Source organism: Ammospiza nelsoni, chromosome 6 (assembly GCF_027579445.1).
Source record: "Ammospiza nelsoni isolate bAmmNel1 chromosome 6, bAmmNel1.pri, whole genome shotgun sequence".
NCBI classification, from domain to species: domain Eukaryota; kingdom Metazoa; phylum Chordata; class Aves; order Passeriformes; family Passerellidae; genus Ammospiza; species Ammospiza nelsoni.
In genome coordinates this window covers 57,594,208-57,613,006 of record NC_080638.1, presented here as the reverse complement: position 1 = coordinate 57,613,006, position 18,799 = coordinate 57,594,208, and the positions used below count along the sequence as shown (strand labels likewise).

Genomic DNA, 18,799 nt, shown 5'->3' with positions numbered 1-18,799 from the left:
CTTGTTGTCCAGATGAGCACTATGCCAGGACTCCCTACAAGACCCTGCTTCTATGATATAGACCTGGACCCAGTGTCAGGAGAAGTAAATGGGCTCTTCTGAAAGGAATGATTAAGGTTGGTGCCTTCTTGAAAGCCTTCAATATTTGGGCTTTATTTTTGCAAAGATCTTGAGATAATGGAGTTAAGCCAATCCCATATTATGCCATATGTTTCCAAATGACATTTCATTATAATTCAGCCTGAAAGTTGCCTGCAGTACTATATAATAGTAATTAAATTTTATTTTTGTTTTTAGCTCCCAGAAGAACACCTGATGAGTCATGTAAATGGAACTGTGCTCTGATCTTTTTTAAAGTCAGAATAAGACATCAGTGAGAATATAGTGCAAGAAGTGACTGTAAGGAGGAGTACTGAAGAATCAACCAGTAACTTTTAATCTGTAATAATTTTTAAACTACTGCCTTCCAAGATAGTTGACACTGAGCATATAAAGCAAACTTCCTCTGCAAACCTCCCTCTTCATGATTGTAGCTGAAGCAGAATACAGAAGCTTGGCTTTAATGACCTCTTTTGATTCAGTGACACGATTTTAATAATTAAAAATCCTAAAGCTGGAGCTGTTTGAAACAATCTTGGGACTTTAATTGTCTTAACCATCAGGGTTTTGCACATGTATTATCTTTAGAAGTCTTGCTGGCTGCAGTTTCCCCTTTGTGGAATCCTCTGTTCCTGTTCTCACCACGGGAGAGCTGCTGTGCCCTGGCACTGCTCCAGTGTCACTTGAGAGGAGCAGGGAGGATCCCCTTTGCTCCCCAGGGCTCTCCACAAGTGCTTCCCCTGCCTTCTGCTGGGAGTCTCTCCTGCAGGCACCTGAGCCACATCAGAGACAGCCCAAGCCCAGCTGTGACTGCTGTGTTCTTCTCTTCATGGAATGAAAGCTCTGCAGAGCAGATCTGGAAGGACTGGCCCATATCTGTGGCTTCTGCCAAATGTGTCCTTGGAACCATTTCCTGCTCAACCATAAGTGCAGTTACACCATTGACAGGCCTTGTTTCACATGGTACCTTTCTGATCAATAGAGAATGTGAATAGTGATCAAGTGATTTGTAGCAGGTTTTATCAGCAGGCCAAAAATCATTTTGTAACATGAAGATAGCATTGCTGCCAATTTTTTAACTAATACAAATAAACTGGCAAATACTTCAAGTGCTTTTTGGGTTTTAATGTATGCACTGAGATTACTGAATTAGCATTTATTTCTGTGATTAACTACACACAACAGCAATCATTGTATTGACATGTAGGAGTGATTATTGCAGTAATAAGTAGCCTGCAATGCACCAGGGTGTGTGTGTTTTAATCTGGTTCCTTCCCTGGATGATGTATGTTGTCTGTAGGAAATAAACTACCTGAATTATTCTGTGAATGTGAGATCCTTGCATCTGACTGCAGAATATCTGAATTAACAGTCATGAGGCCCATCTGCTTGTATCAGAACTGAATCTAAAAACATTCCAAATTTGGTGAGAACTGGGAGGATCAGGATGTAGGTGTGCACCAACGTAGGAGAGCATTTGTAGTACACAGATACTGTGTGTGAATATATATATATATATATATATATATATGGATATGGAGAGAAAGATCTCTATCTCCTCAGTTATGCAGGAGGGAAGAATAATTACATAAAAGTTACCTGGTTGTGACACAAGCAGACAGAACACTTAAAATGGTTATGAGAGCATTTGAGATGCATTCACAGCCTCCTGAAATGTTCCTTTTGATGTAATCCAGCCAAGGGCTTCCTGGCAGGCTCAGTCCCCTTGCAGGGGGTCAGGAGGGGCTCCCCCAGTGCTGCCCAGCCTGGCTGGGGGTCCCTGCAGCCCCTGGGCCCAGCCTTCCCTGGAGCAGGGTGCCAGAGAGGATGCTGCCAAGGCTGCTGTCAGTTCCTACATTTAATCTTCCCTGCTACACTGCTTTTCCTGCAAGTGCTCTGTGTTCCACCTTCATTTCATGCTTATGAAAGATGGGATAAGTGCAAATTTATGCTAAGATTAGCCTCCTTTTAGTTTAGCATGAGATCATAGCCATGTGCTTGAGAGAGATGGTTCAAGAGGTTGCTAGTCCCCCTCCTGCAGTGAGGCACAGCGCCGGATCAGGCACGAGCTTTGAAGGGTTTGCTGCACAACAACAAAGCACAAGGGCCAAAAAAACAGCCCCAAGCATCTCCAGAGATCAATGGGGAATGTTTTCTAACCTGCACTTCCAACCTCTCTTTTCTCCTGCAGGATGGATACATAAATAGGTTATTTTTTTAATACTCGCCTTTGCAGTTAAGGGTGCCAGCTAGGTCTTGTCCTATCAAATAGGACCCAGAGGACACTTAATTTCTCCTACCTAAGTACTCACTGGTTCTCTTCCCCTCCTGTTGCTTGGAGAAAAAACTAATTATGTACAAATTTCTTCTCTGTGGGCTATTTGTGGGTCTGCTCCTTAGCTGGTGGTCCACAAATCCGTCCCTGTGCTGGGCTGTTGTGAGAGCACTGCATCACATCCTGTAAGAAATAACACAGACTTATGGTTTTAGGTAGTGCTGGGGACAAGAAAGAGGAGAAGGTGTTGCTTGGTTGGCTTATTATGTGTCACCAGCACCACAGAAAGAAAACAGGATCCAGCTGGGCCAGGATCTCCTGTCCAGCTTACCCAGCTTCTGACCTGATGCTTTGTTTGGCTTTTATTTCCCTTTCACCACAGCCACTGGTGCTGCCATCTGCCCCTGGAGAGTCGGCAATAATTGGATTCCATGCACAGTGCTCCCGAGGGGATTCATGGCAGCTTGCCTCCATCACACCACCACATTCCCCAGCCTCGAATTACCATCCTCATTGTCTGCTTCCCTCCCTCCTGCCTCCAACTGCAACGAGGGAAAAGCTCCTTGCATTGAAGGGCCTCACTTGGCTTTAATAAAGCAGTGGATCATAATTAGAACCCACCACCCACCTCAGGAGAGAAGCTGTTTCCAAATGAAGTTTATTATCCTGAGTGAATGCGAGCAAACACATCTCAGAGGGGAGCTTTTAAGAAGGCAATTCCTTGTGATGCTCAATGCACTTTTTCAGCCCTCCTGGCTGGCGTTTCAGCCCAACTAATCCATTTTGTACCTTTTTTCCCATGAAGAAGCTGAGGAGGGGGGAGGCCATGTGTGTTTTTCTAAGCCTGGCCTACACTGGAAGCCACTTGCAAGTTCAGAGTGCTGCTTTGCTCAGTTTCTCGTGTGCAAACACGCTGTGAAGCAGTTAATGTCTGTAAAGGCTTTGTGGGCGTCAGCTCCCCGTGGAGATGAATGGGGACGTTCGGGCATCTCAACTGCAGTTTCCTGTAGTTCATCAGCTGCACTGGGAAGTCCTTTTTCTGAAGGCTCTCCCATCAATCATCACAGCTGGAGATGTGATTTTTTTAAGTCAGATCTCAGCTGCTTTGGAGAGAAGAAAGGCTCCGATGAAAGAGGCACTTTCTCTGGTGTTTTGGGCATGGATTAGTTTGAAGCCAAGAGCTGGCTGTCCTTATCTCCACCTCCAAAGGTGTAGCTCTTGCAGCACCTCCAACAGTGAGTGCTGAAGGCTGCGAAGGTTTTAGGTGGGACACAAAAAACAGCTGCCAAGAGCAAGCCAGGAACCTTTCCCACCAAGCCAGGAAACCCCCAGCGGTCCCTCCTCCCCGCGGAGCGTGCTCCGGGCTCCCTTGCCGCTGGGATCCGAACGACAAACCGCAGCTCGATTGCTGGGAGGACCTTCACCCCGAGCTCAAGTTGGTGGTTTTGGGGTCTGCAGCTGCCGTGCACAGCCTGGGAGGGGACGGAAGGTTGCTGTGCCAGCGGGCGGGGGATCCCGCCCCGCCAGGGGAAGGGACGCTGATCGGCGAGCGGGGAGCGGCGCTCAGCCCCCGGCGGCAGGAGGCGGCGAGCAGGTGCCGGCCGGGGCGGGGGGCGGGCCGGGGGCTGGCGGGGGGCGGGGGGCTGCGGGAGCGCCCTCCCCGCCGGCCCGGGGGGCGCGGCTGCGGCGGAGGCGGCGGCGGCAGCGCAGCCGCGCGGAGCGGAGCGGGGCCGGGCCGGGCCGGGCTGCAGGTGAGGGCGCGGGGGGCGCGGGGCCGGGGGCGGCTCCGCCTCGGGGGGACCCGCGGGGGCGGCGGCAGCAGCGCGGTCCCGGGGCCGCCTCGGCGGTCGCTGCCCTGGGAGCCCCGCGTGGCCTCGGAGGGGTCCGGCCGTGGGGGGACCCGGCGGGGGAGCGGCGGTGCCGGGCGGGTCCTGCTGCGCCCCCGCGAACGCCCCCAAAACTTGCCGGGCGCGGGGGCGGCGGAGCCGGGATGCGGGATGCGCTCGGGGCAGCGGCTGCTGCGCTCGCACGGCTCTGACAGCTCCGCTCGGTTCCCCTTAAAATAGCCTCATTAAAATCATAATAATCTCTTAAAAACCCAGATGTGCTGCGGGGGAAGCGTGCCCCGGAACCCCCTTTTAATCACCCTACTCCTGAAAAGCAGAGCACGAAATGCCGTGTAAAGCCCTGCCCGGAGCCCCCGAGCCCGTCCTGCAGAAGTTGGTCTGTTTGTGGTAACACCTTTTTGCATCGTTCTGTCTAAAAGGTTCTGGTCATATTTCGAGGCAGAGCTTTTTTCCTTTTTTTTTCTTTTCTTTTTTTTTTCTTTTTTTTTGCTAAGGTTGACACACATCTTACAACATCATGTCTTTGATGAGCACACACGGTGTTAATTGAGGTTGCCATGGGAGGCATGCACGTAGTATAAATAAGCTCCCTTCTTGCCATGTGATTTCGCTTTTGTATTCCTCAAGCCTCCTTTTTGTATTCTCTGTTTTTGCATATTGTCATATGGTGCATTAAAGATAAAAATATCTGCTGTCTCAGGGTGTAATTTCCCTAGCTGGAACTATAAGTGCATATGGAGCAGTGGGGAAAGGATTTAGCAAACCGTAGGAGAAGGAAATATGTGTGTGCCTGTGTAATAAGTATTAACCATATTATGGGCAGTTATATAAAAAAAAGTCCTTTTTTACCACATAAAATAGCAAAATAGTACTTTCTGTGGTGGAACATCACTGGGTTGACATCTTGTGGCCTTATTTTGCCTTTGGGTATTGATGCTAATTAGTGAAAAAAAACGTGCTATAGTGCATCCAGCCCTGGTCTGCCTCCCAAAATGAAATGTTTAGGGAGAAAAAACTTTTTAGTACTTTTAAAAAATTTTTCTACGGGTCTTATCACACATTTATTGTGTTCCAGATAAAAAGATGAAAGCCTCGGTCATGCTTTGCAGCAAATTTCATGTAACACGCGAGGGGAACTGAAGCAGAAACCAAAGCCAAGGCAAAGCAGCGTCTGACCTTGTCACTGGGGGGCAGAAAACAGCCACTGCTTCCACTGGTGCTTCCATCAAGCTCCCTGGGCAATGTGGAATTGCAGAGAGCTCACAAAGTGCAAGTTCCTTCCAGGTCCGTGGGGTGAATAAAAATTGTTAATTCTTGGCTTGATTTGTCATCCTTTGGGGGAAAAAAAAGGTATGTCAGCCTGGCCATTATACAGTTAGACCAACTGGAAGTGGGTTGCTCCAGAGATGAGAGTGACTGAGGCCAGCAAAGCCAAGGAGAAGCCTGTTCAGCTGCACATCTACCAGGGATTCCTTGGAGAGGTGATAAAGTGAGTAATAAGGCAAAGTGGGAGTTATAAAGTGGATGTGACGGCTCCAGCAGAACTTCTTCTCACTGCCACATAGGCTCGTTACAAAGCAACAAACGTTATCTGGAAATCCGTTTGGGGAAAAAAATGCACTTTGAGCATCTCTGCAGTTCTTGTGTCTGAAGCATTGATCAGGAAAATCGGCAGCACAACGCCAACAAAGGAGAAGAGAATATGGTGAAGGCAGCTAAGGAAATTGAAATGGAGAACCCAAGAGAGGCAGAGACTCCCAGCACAGGGGCCACATGTTCCCCACCAGAGGAACAAGCTAAAAAACCCTCCATGCTGTGTTTTAAGAAGCGAAAGAAGTCCTGTAAGAAGGGGCTGACTGTGAAGGATGCGTGTGAAGGAGCCTCAGAGGAGAAAAGCCAATGTGTCAGCGCTGACCAAGGGGAGGCCAAGGCTTCCAATCCACCACGATCCTCCAGAGGAACCTGGGCAGCCATCAAAAACCTTGCCAGGCCTCAGAGAAGGCAGAAGTCCTCCTCACGGAAGAAGGTGCCCTCTGATTCCCAAGTGCAGCTGGAGGTGGACGCTGAGGAGAGCTGTGCACAAGAACTCCCAAAGAAACGGGCGAGTTCTGGGGTGAAGATGCCCTGTGTGAGGTTCTCCAGAGGTAAGAAAAAACCCAACCCCTCAGAAGCAGTGGAGGAGTCAGAGGGCAGTGCTCAAGCAAATGAAGTGATGGGTGTTGTGAATAAGGCTATTGAGGAGCCAGAGGATTTGGCTCCGATGGACAAATCTGAGTCCCTCAGGCCAGTCTCTGCACAGGAGGAGCAGGATACGGTGAAGCAGGAGCAGCATAGAATGAAGGAGGACCAGGATACAGTGAAGAAGGACCAGGATGCAATAAAAAAGGACCAGGATTCAGTGAAAGAGGACAACCATACAGCAAAGGAAAGTGACACCTCTGTTGGGAAGAGTGAGCCCCTGACAGAGCCCACGCGGGATGCAAAACATTCGGAGTGCACTGTTCAGCTGGAGATAACCAGTTCAGAGACATTTGATGAAACAGCCCAGGACAAACTGCAGGAAGAGAGTCTGCCCTCAGCCACAGATGATGAGGAGGGCAGGGAAGTTGCTCCTGAAGTGCCTGCTTCTAAAGATCAGCCTGACAATGCCCCTGAAATCACAGAGTGCCAGGAAATCCCTCATATCTCCAAAGAGATGCCTGAAAGGGATGAATTGGAAAAGAGCATAAATCTTTCTAAGGAGTGCAAAGCTGAGGAGACTGTAACTGATTTCAGTGAGTTGACATCCAGAGGTGATGCAGTGAGTGTGCAGGAGGCGGCAAATGTGCAGGATGCAGTGAGTGCAAAGGATGCAGTTAGTGTGCAGGAGGCAGCAAATGTGCAGGATGCAGTGAGTGTGCAGGAGGCAGCAAGTGTGAAGGACGCAGTCAGTGTAAAGTATGCTACAAGTGTGCAGGAGGCAGACAGTGTGAAGGATGCAGTGAGTGTGAAGGATGCAGTGAGTGCACAGGAAGCAGTGAGCATGCGGGATGCCACAAGTGCGCAGGATGCAGTGAGTGTGCAGGATGCAGTGAGTGTGCAGGATGCAGTGAGCATGCAGGATGCCATAAGTGTGCAGGATGCAGTGAGTGTGCAGGATGCCATAAGTGTGCAGGATGCAGTGAGTGTGCAGGATGCCATAAGTGTGCAGGATGCAGTGAGTGTGCAGGATGCCACAAGTGTGAAGGATGGAGTGAGTGCACAGGATGCAGTGAGTGTGCAGGATGCCACAAGTGTGAAGGAAGCAGTGAGTGTGCAAGAGGCAGCAAATGTGCAGGATGCAGCGACAGTGAAGGATGCCACAAGTGTGCAGGATGCCGCGAGTGTGCAGGATGCAGCAAGTGTGCAGGATGCAGAGAGGGTAAAGGACACAGCAAATGTGCAGGATGCAGCAGGCACAAAGGATGCAGCAAGTGTGCAGGATGCCATGAGTGTGCAGGAGGCACCAAGTGTGCAGGATGTCACAAGTGTGCAGGATGCAGAGAGTACACAGGAGGCAGCAAGTGTGCAGGAAGCAGTGAGTGTGGAGGAAGCAGTGAGTGTGCAGGAGGCAGAGAGTGTGAAGGATGCAGAGAGTATGCAAGATACAGCAAGCCTGCAGCATGCCACAAGTGTGCAGGATGCAGTGAGTGTGCAGGAGACAGCAAGTGCCCAGGATGTAGCAAGTGTGCAAGAGGCAGCAAGTGTGCAGGAGGCAGCAATTGTGGAGGATGCAGCAAGTGTGCAGGATGCAGCAAGTGTGAAGGATGCAGCAGGTGTGCAGGATGCAGCAAGTGTGCAAGAGGCAGCAAGTGTGCAGGAGGCAGCAAGTGTGCAGGAGGCAGCAAGTGCGCAAGAGGCAGCAAGTGTGCAGGAGGCAGCAAGTGTGCAAGAGGCAGCAAGTGTGCAGGAGGCAGCAAGTGTGCAAGAGGCAGCAAGTGCGCAGGAATGCTCCAGCCGTCAGATACTAGAAGCAAATGCAGGCCCTGGTGTCAGCATCGTCATCACCATCACTGAAGCTGAGGACTCTGACAACACCGACTCTGACCAGGCCTATGAGCCTTCCCCAGTTTTGCACCAAAAAAAGCAAAAAGGGAATAAAAAATCTAACAGGAACGCTGATGTTGGTCAAAAAGAGGGCCCTGAGGCTGGTGGCGGTCCCCAGGCAGAGGAGAAAGGTCTCGGTGACCAGGGGCACAGAACTGGGGAGCAGTATGAGCTGCTCCTCATAGAGACTGCCTCCTCCCTCGTGAAGGCGGCCATTCAGTCATCCATAGAGCAGCTGGTCAACGAAATGGCCCTGGAACAGAATAAGCACAACAGCTTTCTGTGATGGCAGCCTTGCCCAGAGAGAAAGGGCAGAGGGAGTGATTTCAAGCTCCGTTTGGCCTGCGGGGTGTGTGGAGAACTGGGAGAGCTCCCGGGGCCGCAGCGTGGTTCATTCTGCATGCCCGTTCAGTTGTGTCCATGTGAAACGATCCCGGGACGTGGGCAGGCCCTGCTGAGGGCAGCGCGTCCCCTGGGCCTTCAGACAGCGCCACTGGCCACAGCTGCGGAAACATTAAGGTGTTACAGTGACTGTATTTCCACTTATTGGCACATTTCTGTCACGGCCACATCTCTGCTGTCCCCCATGCCCTGTTTCCCCGCTGTTTTCGCTGTAGATCTGTGCATACCATGTGTTGGAAGAAAGGCCCTGAGAGGCAGCAAGTGGCCGACCTGCTGCTGGGGTGGATTCGGGGCACGCTGAAACAGCTGGAGCCTCGCTGGGCCTTTATTGCAGATGAGGAAGAACGAAGTGTCTGCAATATTAACAAGAAACCATCAATGCCAGGCTGTGCTTTGTGCTGTGACCGGCCCTCGCTAGGCCCGGGCGCCAGGAGCCGCGGTCAGTGCTGTGGCCCGAAGCCGGCGGGTTCCAGCGAGCTCTCTCCTTCCTTCCCTCGGCCTCTCCCCTGTCAGGAGCAGCCTGTGCATCTCCAGACACGCTAAAGCTCAGCATCAGCCTCGCCCTGCTGACCCCGGGCTGAAAGCGACAGCGCCTCGTCTGCTGGGGGAGCCTTTCTCGCACCATTGAACTCGACGGGCAGTATTCCCTGCGGGATCACGGGCTTGGCCCGGCAGGAGCAGCCCTGCCGCCGGCAGCCCCTCGCCCCCCTCGCCTTCCTCCATCCCCATCCTGGTGTCGTGCTGAAGCTCTCCTCGGATGTAGCATATTTTTTTATCCATGGCATGCGATATAAATAGCAGTGAGCTGCATGCGTGTTAGCAGTCAGCAGAGTTGGGGAAGCTGCAATGTGCTGCCGGCACAGGCTGGGATTGCTTTGGTTTGGTCTGAGTGCCGCTGGCATCCCCGGCTGCTGGCGGAGCCTGTCCCGCACCGCTCCCCCCTCAAAGCCCTCCCGCCTCCATCCAGCCCAGGCGTCCCTTGGGAATCGCATTGTGCCCGGCTCGCTGCCACCAGGCTCTGGCACGCCATGGAGCTCGCTCTGAAACATGCAGGGAAATGCTGGAGCAATCTTAGCAAAGTCCTCAGGGAAAAAAAATCCTGACATGAGGACATGGCTGGAAAATGCCTGGACAATCCTACTGCTGTCAGACCCCAGAACTGCCCTGCCCGAGGGGTTTGCACCATGTGTGTGTGTGAGCATCACCTCCAGCTACCAGCACCCCAGGAGAAAGGAGCCTTTTAAAAATATGGGATTGCATCTGCATGGCTGGGATTTGTGTCCGGCTGTGGGCAAGGCAGTGTGTTCCTCTGAGAGAATTCTCGTGCGTGTTCCTCAGCTGGCACAGAAATAGCAGCCGTGCTTGGTGATTGCTCACTGACCGTGCACTGAGATTTCCCTGCCCAGCACAGGCTTTGGATTCCTGCTGAAATACAAGGGCTGTACCTGTCCCTCCTATCTGGTGCACAAACATGTTTTAAACTTTGATAAAACATCTCCTCGATGTCACGAGAAGACTGCCAGCAGCAAGAGCCACAGCTCATCTCTGTGCAAGTAAAACTTAAAAAAACCCAGAGGGTGGTAAAGAAAAAAAAAGTGTCTTTTTCTTCCTGTGAATTTGTTTATTAAGTTATCAGCTATTGATAATTCAGTGTGTACAATTTTAATGGCTTTGTACTTCATACTGGTCCTTCCAGGTATTTTGCCATAGTTTTGGAAAAGGGACTTTTAAAGGACTTTTTAGACATACCTTTGGAGCTGCCACAGCTCACCCTGGGAAAAAGCCATCCTGGTGCTGGGAGAGGCTTACAGGATTACACTGGGCACTGTGGCAGGCCGGTGCTGAGCAGAGGGCTGCAGCATTGCTGTGGGATCCCACTCGAGTCAGCTGCAGAGGAGGATGTCCAAGCTTTAGTAAATAAACACAAAATTACCCCCCAGGGCCAGGCTGTCAGCCTCTGTCAGCCTGCTAAGCTGTTTTGGGAGGATTTGGTGTTATTTCAGTACTGCCTTCTAGGTGAAACGTCTTCAAAGAAGGAGGAGAATGGCAAAAATGCCCAGTCCAGCCCTGCGCTGTGACTTGCTCCATGTCAGGGGTTGGGTTTGCATCCTCTCTTGTATCTGGTTTTCCCTCTGTTATAGCTGTACATAGAACTGATGATTATTTCATTAAAGCTGAATGTACCTGTTGTTTTCTTGCCTTGTGATTGAGTGGGCAGCTATGGAGAGATTTTAGATGTGAAAGGATTAACTCACAGGGGTGCTCCATTGTGTCCAGCGTTTCCAGGCAGTCATACAGTGAGCAGAGAGAAATCTTAAATGATGGTGGCAGATCCAAATTCCTTGGAGGTTTGCTCCTCCTCTGCCCTTTCTATGACATTTCCTTTGGGTTTCTGGTCAATCATTTCTACTACAGAGTCCTGGCTGCCCAGGGCTTGCTGTAAGGAATTTGTGAAGGATCACAAATCTCTGGCAGCTAAGAAAAGCCACCCTGCTGCCCCATGGTTAAATTCCCTGTTAGATACCCCGTGGCACCAGAGGAAAATGTTTGAGGCTCTGCAGACTGACAAGGGTGGTGCTCACAGTGTTCAGGTTTGGGCTGGCATTTTGGGAAGGGGAGCAGCACATTTGGTGCTTTGGCACTTTCAAATCAGTCCCACACCCTAATTGTTTGGGGTTTTTTTGCATAATGTCCTTCATGTAATTTCTTGGGACAGTTTAAAACATGCACAAAATACGACAGAAAGGAGTTACAAATTTTTAATGGTGTTAATACTATCTATTCTTTCAGGTTTACAGAACAAAATATAGGCTCATAACAGCTGCTAATGACTTAATTAAGACTCTCTGCTCCTTCCTTATGATTAGAGAGTAGAACATTAATAAAACATTTATTCTTTCATAGAAGGAATGATGAATTTACTATTGTGAAAGGGAACCAGGGAACCTGTGAGGATGTGGCTGTGCCAGAGCACCAAAGGGTGGCCTGACTTTAGGACCATCATCCTCACCAACAGCTAAAATAATCTGGAGTTATCATAGAATCACAGGATCATTCAGGTTGGAAAAGACCTCTGAGATCACCAAGCACTGCCAAGGCCACCACTAAACTGTGTCCCCAGGTGCCACATCTACATATTATTTAAATCCCTTCAGGGATGGTGACTCCACATTGCCCTGGGCAGCCTGTTCCAATGCTGGACACTCCTCTCAGGGAAGAATTTTTTCCTGATATCCCATCATTTTTATGGCCCTATTCAGCTTGTTTCTGAGCTGTCTGGCTCCTTACCCAGAAATTCATTGCTTGCTGCCCTCTGAATAATGGAAGTGGTTCTTCTGCTCACCCCACAGCCTGTGCTGCTGCTTTTGTCCCAGATGTTCCCAGTGCTCTCCTCAGGGGGGAAAATTCAGCTCTACATCCAACAAGTTCCCTGTCCCTGCTTTGCTGTGTCATTTTGAATATTTTCATCTCCCACAGCTTTTTTTATGTTAGCAGCAAAGAAAAGGGTGTTTAAATAGTATAACTCATACCCAAAAAGGCTTCCAGGGGGATAAAAAGCTTTTCTGTTAAGACAACACTGAGCCCAACAGAAAACAGGTGTATCCATTGAAAAGTTCCTTGTGGAAACTGCCAGTAGACAATGATGGCACAAACAAATATTGCATTTTCTTTCCTGCGCTGGGATACCAGAAATGGATTAGAAATGCACAGGGGCAGATCTCCAGCTGCTGAAGGTCATGGCAGCTCCATGGGCTTCAAAGGACTGACTCTACAGCAGCCAGGAGCCTGGTGTTTGAATCCAAGGTGCAATCCCTGCATAAATCATGGACATTCTCATATGCAACATGTATAAAAGTGAAGAGGCAGTTGTGGGGGGTTTCGTTGTTGTTTTTGTGGAGTTTGGGTAGTTTTTGTTGGTTTTATTTCCACAAATGTATGTAAGAAATTGAGTAAATTCACAAAAACACATGGGAATCCTGGTTTGCTCTTGGGATGGATGGATGGATGGATGGATGGATGGATGGATGGATGGATGGAAGCCAGACTCACATGTACAGGCAGTGAAGCCTTAATATTTCATGTGTTATAGATAGAACCTTTCAACATGAGTAACTCAAAATGAACTGCTCCAAGGATACAGATTGATTTAAATAATTGCTTTAATATGATTTTACCTCTGCAGTTTTATTTCCCAGAGAAATGGTTCTTGTCAGCTCTTGTTGGGTAGTACTAAAATAATGAAATATTTTTCATTTGCAAACGGACAAAATCTTAACATTAAATATGACTTTAAAAAACACCTAATCAGAGGATGTTATTTCTTATACAATATAGGTTAATGTTTTTTAGGAAGGAGGCAAAGCTTTCACATGTTTTTCTTTTTGCAGAGAATTGTGGAGTGCAGTTCTGTGCCAAATGATGGGATTTTTCTGCTGTGAGGTTAAAGTCCACTTAGCCAAAATGTGGATTTCAGCAAAAATACCCAAACCCAGCATTTTAAAGTAGGTTTCGTTATATAAAAACTGACAGGCTGGATACAAAAGGGAGGGAGACAGTAAGAAAACATGTTTTGCAATTCAGATTGTTCAGATGAAAGTATCATCTGCAGCTCGAGCTGGCATTCACCCTGTCAGTCCTCAAGTTAGACCTCGCATTGATCTGCCTTCCAAAGCTCTTTGGTCTGGAAGAGGTGACACCCCCTACCCAGCAGGGTCCCTTTCGGGCGCTGCCTTTCCAATGCCAGCTCCTTACCGGTGCACGGACACACCGAGCACCGCTTTGTCACTGAGAGATTGTCACATCCATCTGGAGAGGGATGGATGTCATCCCTGCGCCCCAGCGCCCGTCACTCGTGTCCCGTTTGCTCTCACCATTTGCCATTTTAATGAAGACTCGAGGCCGCGGCGTGTCAGGGCTCGGCGCGGTGACAGCTCGGCGTGACGGGACCTGCTGAGATGGCAGCTGGGCGGGAAGGGCAGGGGCTGCGGCTCCTGCGGGGCATTCCCGGGAAGGGCAGGGGCAGCGGCTCCTGGGGAGCATCCCCGGGAAGGGCAGAGGGAGCGGCTCCTGCCGAGCATCCCCGGGAAGGGCAGGGGCAGCGGCTCCTGCGGGACATCCCCGGGAAGGGCAGAGGGAGCGGCTCCTGCCGAGCATCCCCGGGAAGGGCAGGGGGAGCGGCTCCTGCCGAGCATCCCCGGGAAGGGCAGGGGGAGCGGCTCCTGCGGGACATCCCCGGGAAGGGCAGAGGGAGCGGCTCCTGCCGAGCATCCCCGGGAAGGGCAGGGGGAGCGGCTCCTGCCGAGCATTCCCGGGAAGGGCAGGGGGAGCGGCTCCGGTGCCGCTGCCGCCGGCGGCCCCCGCCGTTCCCCGCCTGCCAAAGCTCCCAGACTGCGCCGCCCCAAGGCGCAGCCCAGACAGCCTGAAACCGAATTTGCATTCCATTTGCCAGCTGGAGCAACGCAGGGAGGCCGAGGCGCTGGGAGGTTCGAAGCTCCCAGCCGTGCGTGGGGCAAGGAGCGGGCTGCGGCCAGAGCAACAGGCACGACAGGAAGGCGCGCCCGCAGCCCGGCCATTAGGCGATGAGTAAGCGAATGGGGCAAACAGCCCGCTGGGGGATGCTCGGCCCTAATGACAGGCCGGGCCGCCCGCCCTGCTGGCTCCGGCGGCGCTGCGGGAGCCGGGCCCTCCCGGAGGGGTGGCTGCGGGCACAAGTGACGCGGAGCATCGGCCGCCGCTGCCGCTGCCGCTGGGGCTCGGCGAGGCTCACGCCCACCGCTGGATCCTGTCTGGGTGCCTGACACCACTGCCTGCCTGCCACGAGGTTCTTCTCCTGCATCCATCACCCTCCATGGCTCGCTGCCCTGGTTGGCCTGCCCTGGCGCCTATAAGGGGCTTTATGTCCTAAAACCAATGGGTAGCAAATCCCGGGGACTGCCAGGAGGGACAGAGGGCTTTAGACAGCGTTTCCCTACAGCGTTTGTGCCAGTGCAGGAGGATTCACACGGACTGAACATTGCTGCATCCCGGCAGGTACCCCCGAGGCACCCCCAAAGCTGGAACCCCCAAAGCTTCTCAGCGCCACCTCCACCCAGTGAAACCCAGAGAAGGCTGAGAGCTCTGCCCTGCCTTTGTTCTGAGGGTGCAGCCTCTGGTTTAGAGCTGGTGGAGAACATTTCCTCTCCTAGGCTGCTTTTGAAGTTGTGTCATTACTTTTTCTTAATGAAACATGCAAATCCCGTAGATGCCGCGATTGCATCTCAGGGAGCTCAGTCCTGGCACAGCTCTGGTTGCAAATATTTAACCAGCATGTAATTTAGGACATATCCATCCTCATTACCTTTTCCCTCATGATTTCTTATTCCTCAGAATATATTTTTTTAGTGCTGGACTGCTGGGAAGCCCACTCTGTTGCAGTCGTTTTGGCAATCCTGGACAAGAAGGGAAGAGTCTGAGTTTTATTAAACAGGGAATTAATCTGCCATTAATCATGGCAGAGGTATGGCATTACCTGTTGGCTGATTGCTGTGGGAGGCCTTCCATAAGCCATGAAGTTTGGCCACTGATAGCCCATGGTCCCCTTCAATGATGCTGAATTGCATATGCTGAGGTCACTTTTCACTGCAGTTCTGAAGGCTTCACTTACACAGGATAAATACTTTCTGCCTCCAAAATACCAGAAAACTATTCAGTATCAGCATTTGACTGAAGAAATGAAATGTCATGATAGCAGTATTTCATGGCCTTATTTTTAAATTTAATGCTCACTGCTTCAGGTTTACATCCCAACAGCACATTTCATTTCCCTGTTCAATCTTCTCAGTGGGCAAAAAAGCAACATTCTCCAGACCCCACACTGCAAGGAGTGATAAATACAGTTTTGTCCACACATTGTAATGCATCTTAAGAAGCCTGAGAATCACAGACCCTGTTGGATCCAACAGCATCAGGGCTCAAAATATTTCAAATTACCTATCTTGAAATTGTTTCTCATGCTCTGGTGGTTGAGCCAGCCAAGGTAGAGTCAGCATTTTGGGGCCAGCACCCAGATACATGATGACAGCCTTGAATGCACTTTGTGGCATTGCAGAGGCTCACTTGAGCTGGCTGCAGAGTCGGCTCATGCTCAGGGGCTTTGGCAGGGGGGATCTGAGCCCAAATCTTCCCATCTTTACATAAAATAGGAGCTGCAGAGCCCAAAGAGAAGGCACCTCAATGACTGTGGTTCATCAGCTCAGTACTCCTAATGATGGGACTTCTCCAGAGCACATGGCAAATCTCCAAGGATCCCCTGGAGCTTTGGGATTTCCATCCTTGAAGTATTCCCACCCCAGGGCTTTCTTTGCCTAAGCCCATGTGCATCTGTTAACCAATCACAGATATCTGGAAGGAATCACTAGTATAATTATTCTGCAGACTGTGACAATTTTTTAATGTTTTTATTAAAAAAAAAAAATCAAACCACAACAAGAAATGAGTATTTGTCAAACCCAGCTGTGCAAGTCAGGCAGATTTCCAAGCATGCACCGACATAAAGGTTAAGCACTCAGTAATTCAAGTGTCTTCCACATACAGTAATAAAACTTCTCATGATTTATCCAGGAGCAGCTGCTGCCCTTGCTTAGCAAATGTAACTGCCCTGTAAAATTATTTTCTATTCATAAGGCTTGGAGAGAATTATGTTTTTATGTTAACATAACTTGGAGCTGATGATTTCTGTCTCCAGCTTTTCCTGCTGCTTTAATTATAACAGTGCTTTAACACTTGCAGTAGGAAACTGCTGAAAATGCATTTCTTGTATTGCAAATGATGCAAAAAAAAAAAAAAGGCCTTTGGCAGACGTTTGATGTCACAGATGTTCAGTCCCACAAAGGTTAACCAAAGCACACCTTTAAAAGGGGGTGTGAGGATAACAGAAAACAATTCTCTAGAGTTGTATCTTCAAGGATACACAGGAACACAGCCCTGGTTTATATCTCATTTCAGCTTTGCTGGTGTCTTTGCAGTCAGTGCCATGGAGTCCCTCCTACAGCACACACAGCTCAGTGACATTTGGCTCTTTCACCTGAGATCAGAGCTTTTATAAAAGCTCCCTTTTTAAGGGGCAAGAACAGAACAACACCGTCCAGCCCACGCACCTGAGGCGGAGCAGCGTGTCCCAGAGATGCCTCGGGCACTGCTGCTTGCTGTCCCTGCTGCTGTCCCCAGCACTGACCTCTATTACCACCACCCTGTTACCTCTGCAGAGACATCCAGAGCCATTTGGCTTTCAATACCAATTACTTCAGGCAACTTAGGCACCTAGTTGACAATCCGAGGTGCTCACCTACTGACTGAATAGCTGATATTCAGTCCCTCTACAGCTCATTTCTACAGCTCCAGCCACCCCAGCAAAAGCTTCTCTCTGTTTTTAAATTAAATGCAGGAACCCGAGGGAAGCAAGCAGCACCCAGAGAAGCCAGCCCACTCAGTAAAGTGTCACATACAAATAAGGAATGACCATAAAATATCTCTTTTTTCCCCTTTTTTTTACCCATCATGTAGAAATAGAGGTCAGTGGAAGCCGGAGGGCATTTGCCCAGTTATGAGCAGCCTGTGCTGGATGTGATTTAGCTGATGCTATTAGGCTGGGAGAGAAGCAGAAGCATTTCTCTTCTAGGAAATGCTCTGTGTGAATGGCTCCGTGCTCAGATGCAGCATTCACAGGCCTGGGTGTCGGCTGGGTTCTGTTTGTTTGCTTGTTCCAAAGAAGGGCTTTTTAAGCAGGGTTCAAATGTGCTCACACCAGAGCAGCTTCAATGGGTACAAGCAGCAAGAGGAGCACTGGGGCTTGCAGGGAAGCACACTCCAAACCACAGCCTGCATTTTGCAACATCTTCTCGGCAGGCTCGGGGACTGGGTGTTTTGCCCCTTTGTCTGGAAACACAATTTGGCAGCTCTCAGTGGCCAATCCTGCCCCTGGAGTGAGCAGTTCCCTGCCCAGGAGAAGCAGCAATCGCCCTTACAAAGACCTCGGATGGTCTTTTAATTCAGCAGTGATTTAATTGCAGCTCTTGCTCCAGGACAATACCAAAGACAGCTCAAGAGCCCCGACTACAAAGAGCTTTGGAGCAGGCATTCTGACAGCAAACTGTTCTCACACCATTGCTCAGGCTCCCCCTTTCCAAAGGCTCCACCAGGACTGGCAGGAAGCCTCCAGCTTCTCAAAATCTGGGTAAGGAGATTACGGGAGCAGCTCACGAGGCTTTTGCTCTGAGCTGCAGGAGAAACCTCTGCTCTCTAAGAACTTGGTGTCCCCTGGGGCCTTCTGAGTAACAGCATCTCTGAGGGGTGGGCTGCAGGCTGGGATGAAAACTAGAGAGGGACAAACTCTGAATTCAAGAGGCATGTGTATAATTTTATTGGATATTACCCTTCAGATAACAAGTAATGATAAATGAAAAGCTGGATGGGGCTTTGAGCAATCTAATGGATGGTGTCCCTGCCTATGGTAGGGGAGCTGCAACTAAATAATTTTCAATGTCCCTTCCAGCCCAAACCATTCTGTGATTATATGAAAGGCAAAAAACTTGCATGTTACCATCTAACACTGGCTCTGCAAACAGAGAAAAAAATAACACGCTCTGTATTTGCTCTGAGCAAATATACAGACTGTAATATTTAAAAATGTGTTTACTCCAAGCTGTTTATAGTCAGAAATCATTTTCCCTCAGAAAATACGTGCGTGGCATTTAATCCTGTAAAGATTTAAGCCAGGGTATGTCTCCTCTCAAAGAAGAACACTCCTTTGCAGCTTTCCTTCCTCCCTGCAGAGAAGACAGTCCAAAAATGAAACATGGTCCTAGAGGAGCATCAAAATCTGTCTTTGCTTATGCAGTAGTGGTGAATGAGGGAGGAGTAGGAAGGAGGAAAAACACATGCAAATCCCTAGAGTTTAAAAGTAAATTTAGAAGACAGATGAGGACTCCAGGGCTTGTCAAAATGAAGGTTGCCACCCCTACATCAACACTGCCAATTCCCTTGAAAAGAGCAGCCTTATGGCTCCTGCAAATATTTATGAAGAGATTTATTAACTGCAGTTACATGAACAACATGAACTTCAGGATTCATCTCC

General features: G+C 49.8%; 2 protein-coding genes across 5 annotated transcripts in view; both read left to right on the top strand.

Annotated features, from left to right (window-relative positions):
- Nucleotides 1–1,423, top strand: part of MTHFD1 (methylenetetrahydrofolate dehydrogenase, cyclohydrolase and formyltetrahydrofolate synthetase 1) — a 40,526-nt gene extending 39,103 nt beyond the window's left edge. The window contains exons 27-28 of the mRNA XM_059474324.1: nt 13–116; nt 298–1,423. Of these exons, the coding sequence (XP_059330307.1) occupies nt 13–102 (90 nt within the window). The 3' untranslated portion in view covers nt 103–116; nt 298–1,423. The remainder of the gene's footprint in view (nt 1–12; nt 117–297) is intronic.
- Nucleotides 1,424–3,883: 2,460 nt separating this feature from the next.
- On the top strand, nt 3,884–10,878 carry AKAP5 (A-kinase anchoring protein 5). Of its 4 annotated transcripts, none has more exons than XM_059474839.1 (3): nt 3,884–3,968; nt 4,477–4,608; nt 5,297–10,878. In XM_059474839.1, the coding sequence occupies exon 3, from the start codon at nt 5,924–5,926 to the stop codon at nt 8,570–8,572; it is 2,649 nt and encodes an 882-aa protein (XP_059330822.1). In that variant the 5' UTR covers nt 3,884–3,968; nt 4,477–4,608; nt 5,297–5,923; the 3' UTR covers nt 8,573–10,878. The 4 variants fall into 4 exon arrangements, with proteins under 4 accessions (XP_059330822.1, XP_059330825.1, XP_059330824.1 ...); XM_059474840.1 differs by lacking the exon at nt 3,884–3,968 and adding an exon at nt 4,110–4,125; XM_059474842.1 differs by lacking the exon at nt 4,477–4,608 and having other exon boundaries at nt 3,888–3,968.
- The last annotated feature ends 7,921 nt before the right edge of the window (nt 10,879–18,799 follow it).

Coding starts and splice junctions, on each gene's coding strand:
- AKAP5 (XM_059474839.1), top strand. CDS start 5,924: ATGGTGAAGGCAGCTAAGGAAATTGAAATGGAGAACCCAAGAGAGGCA.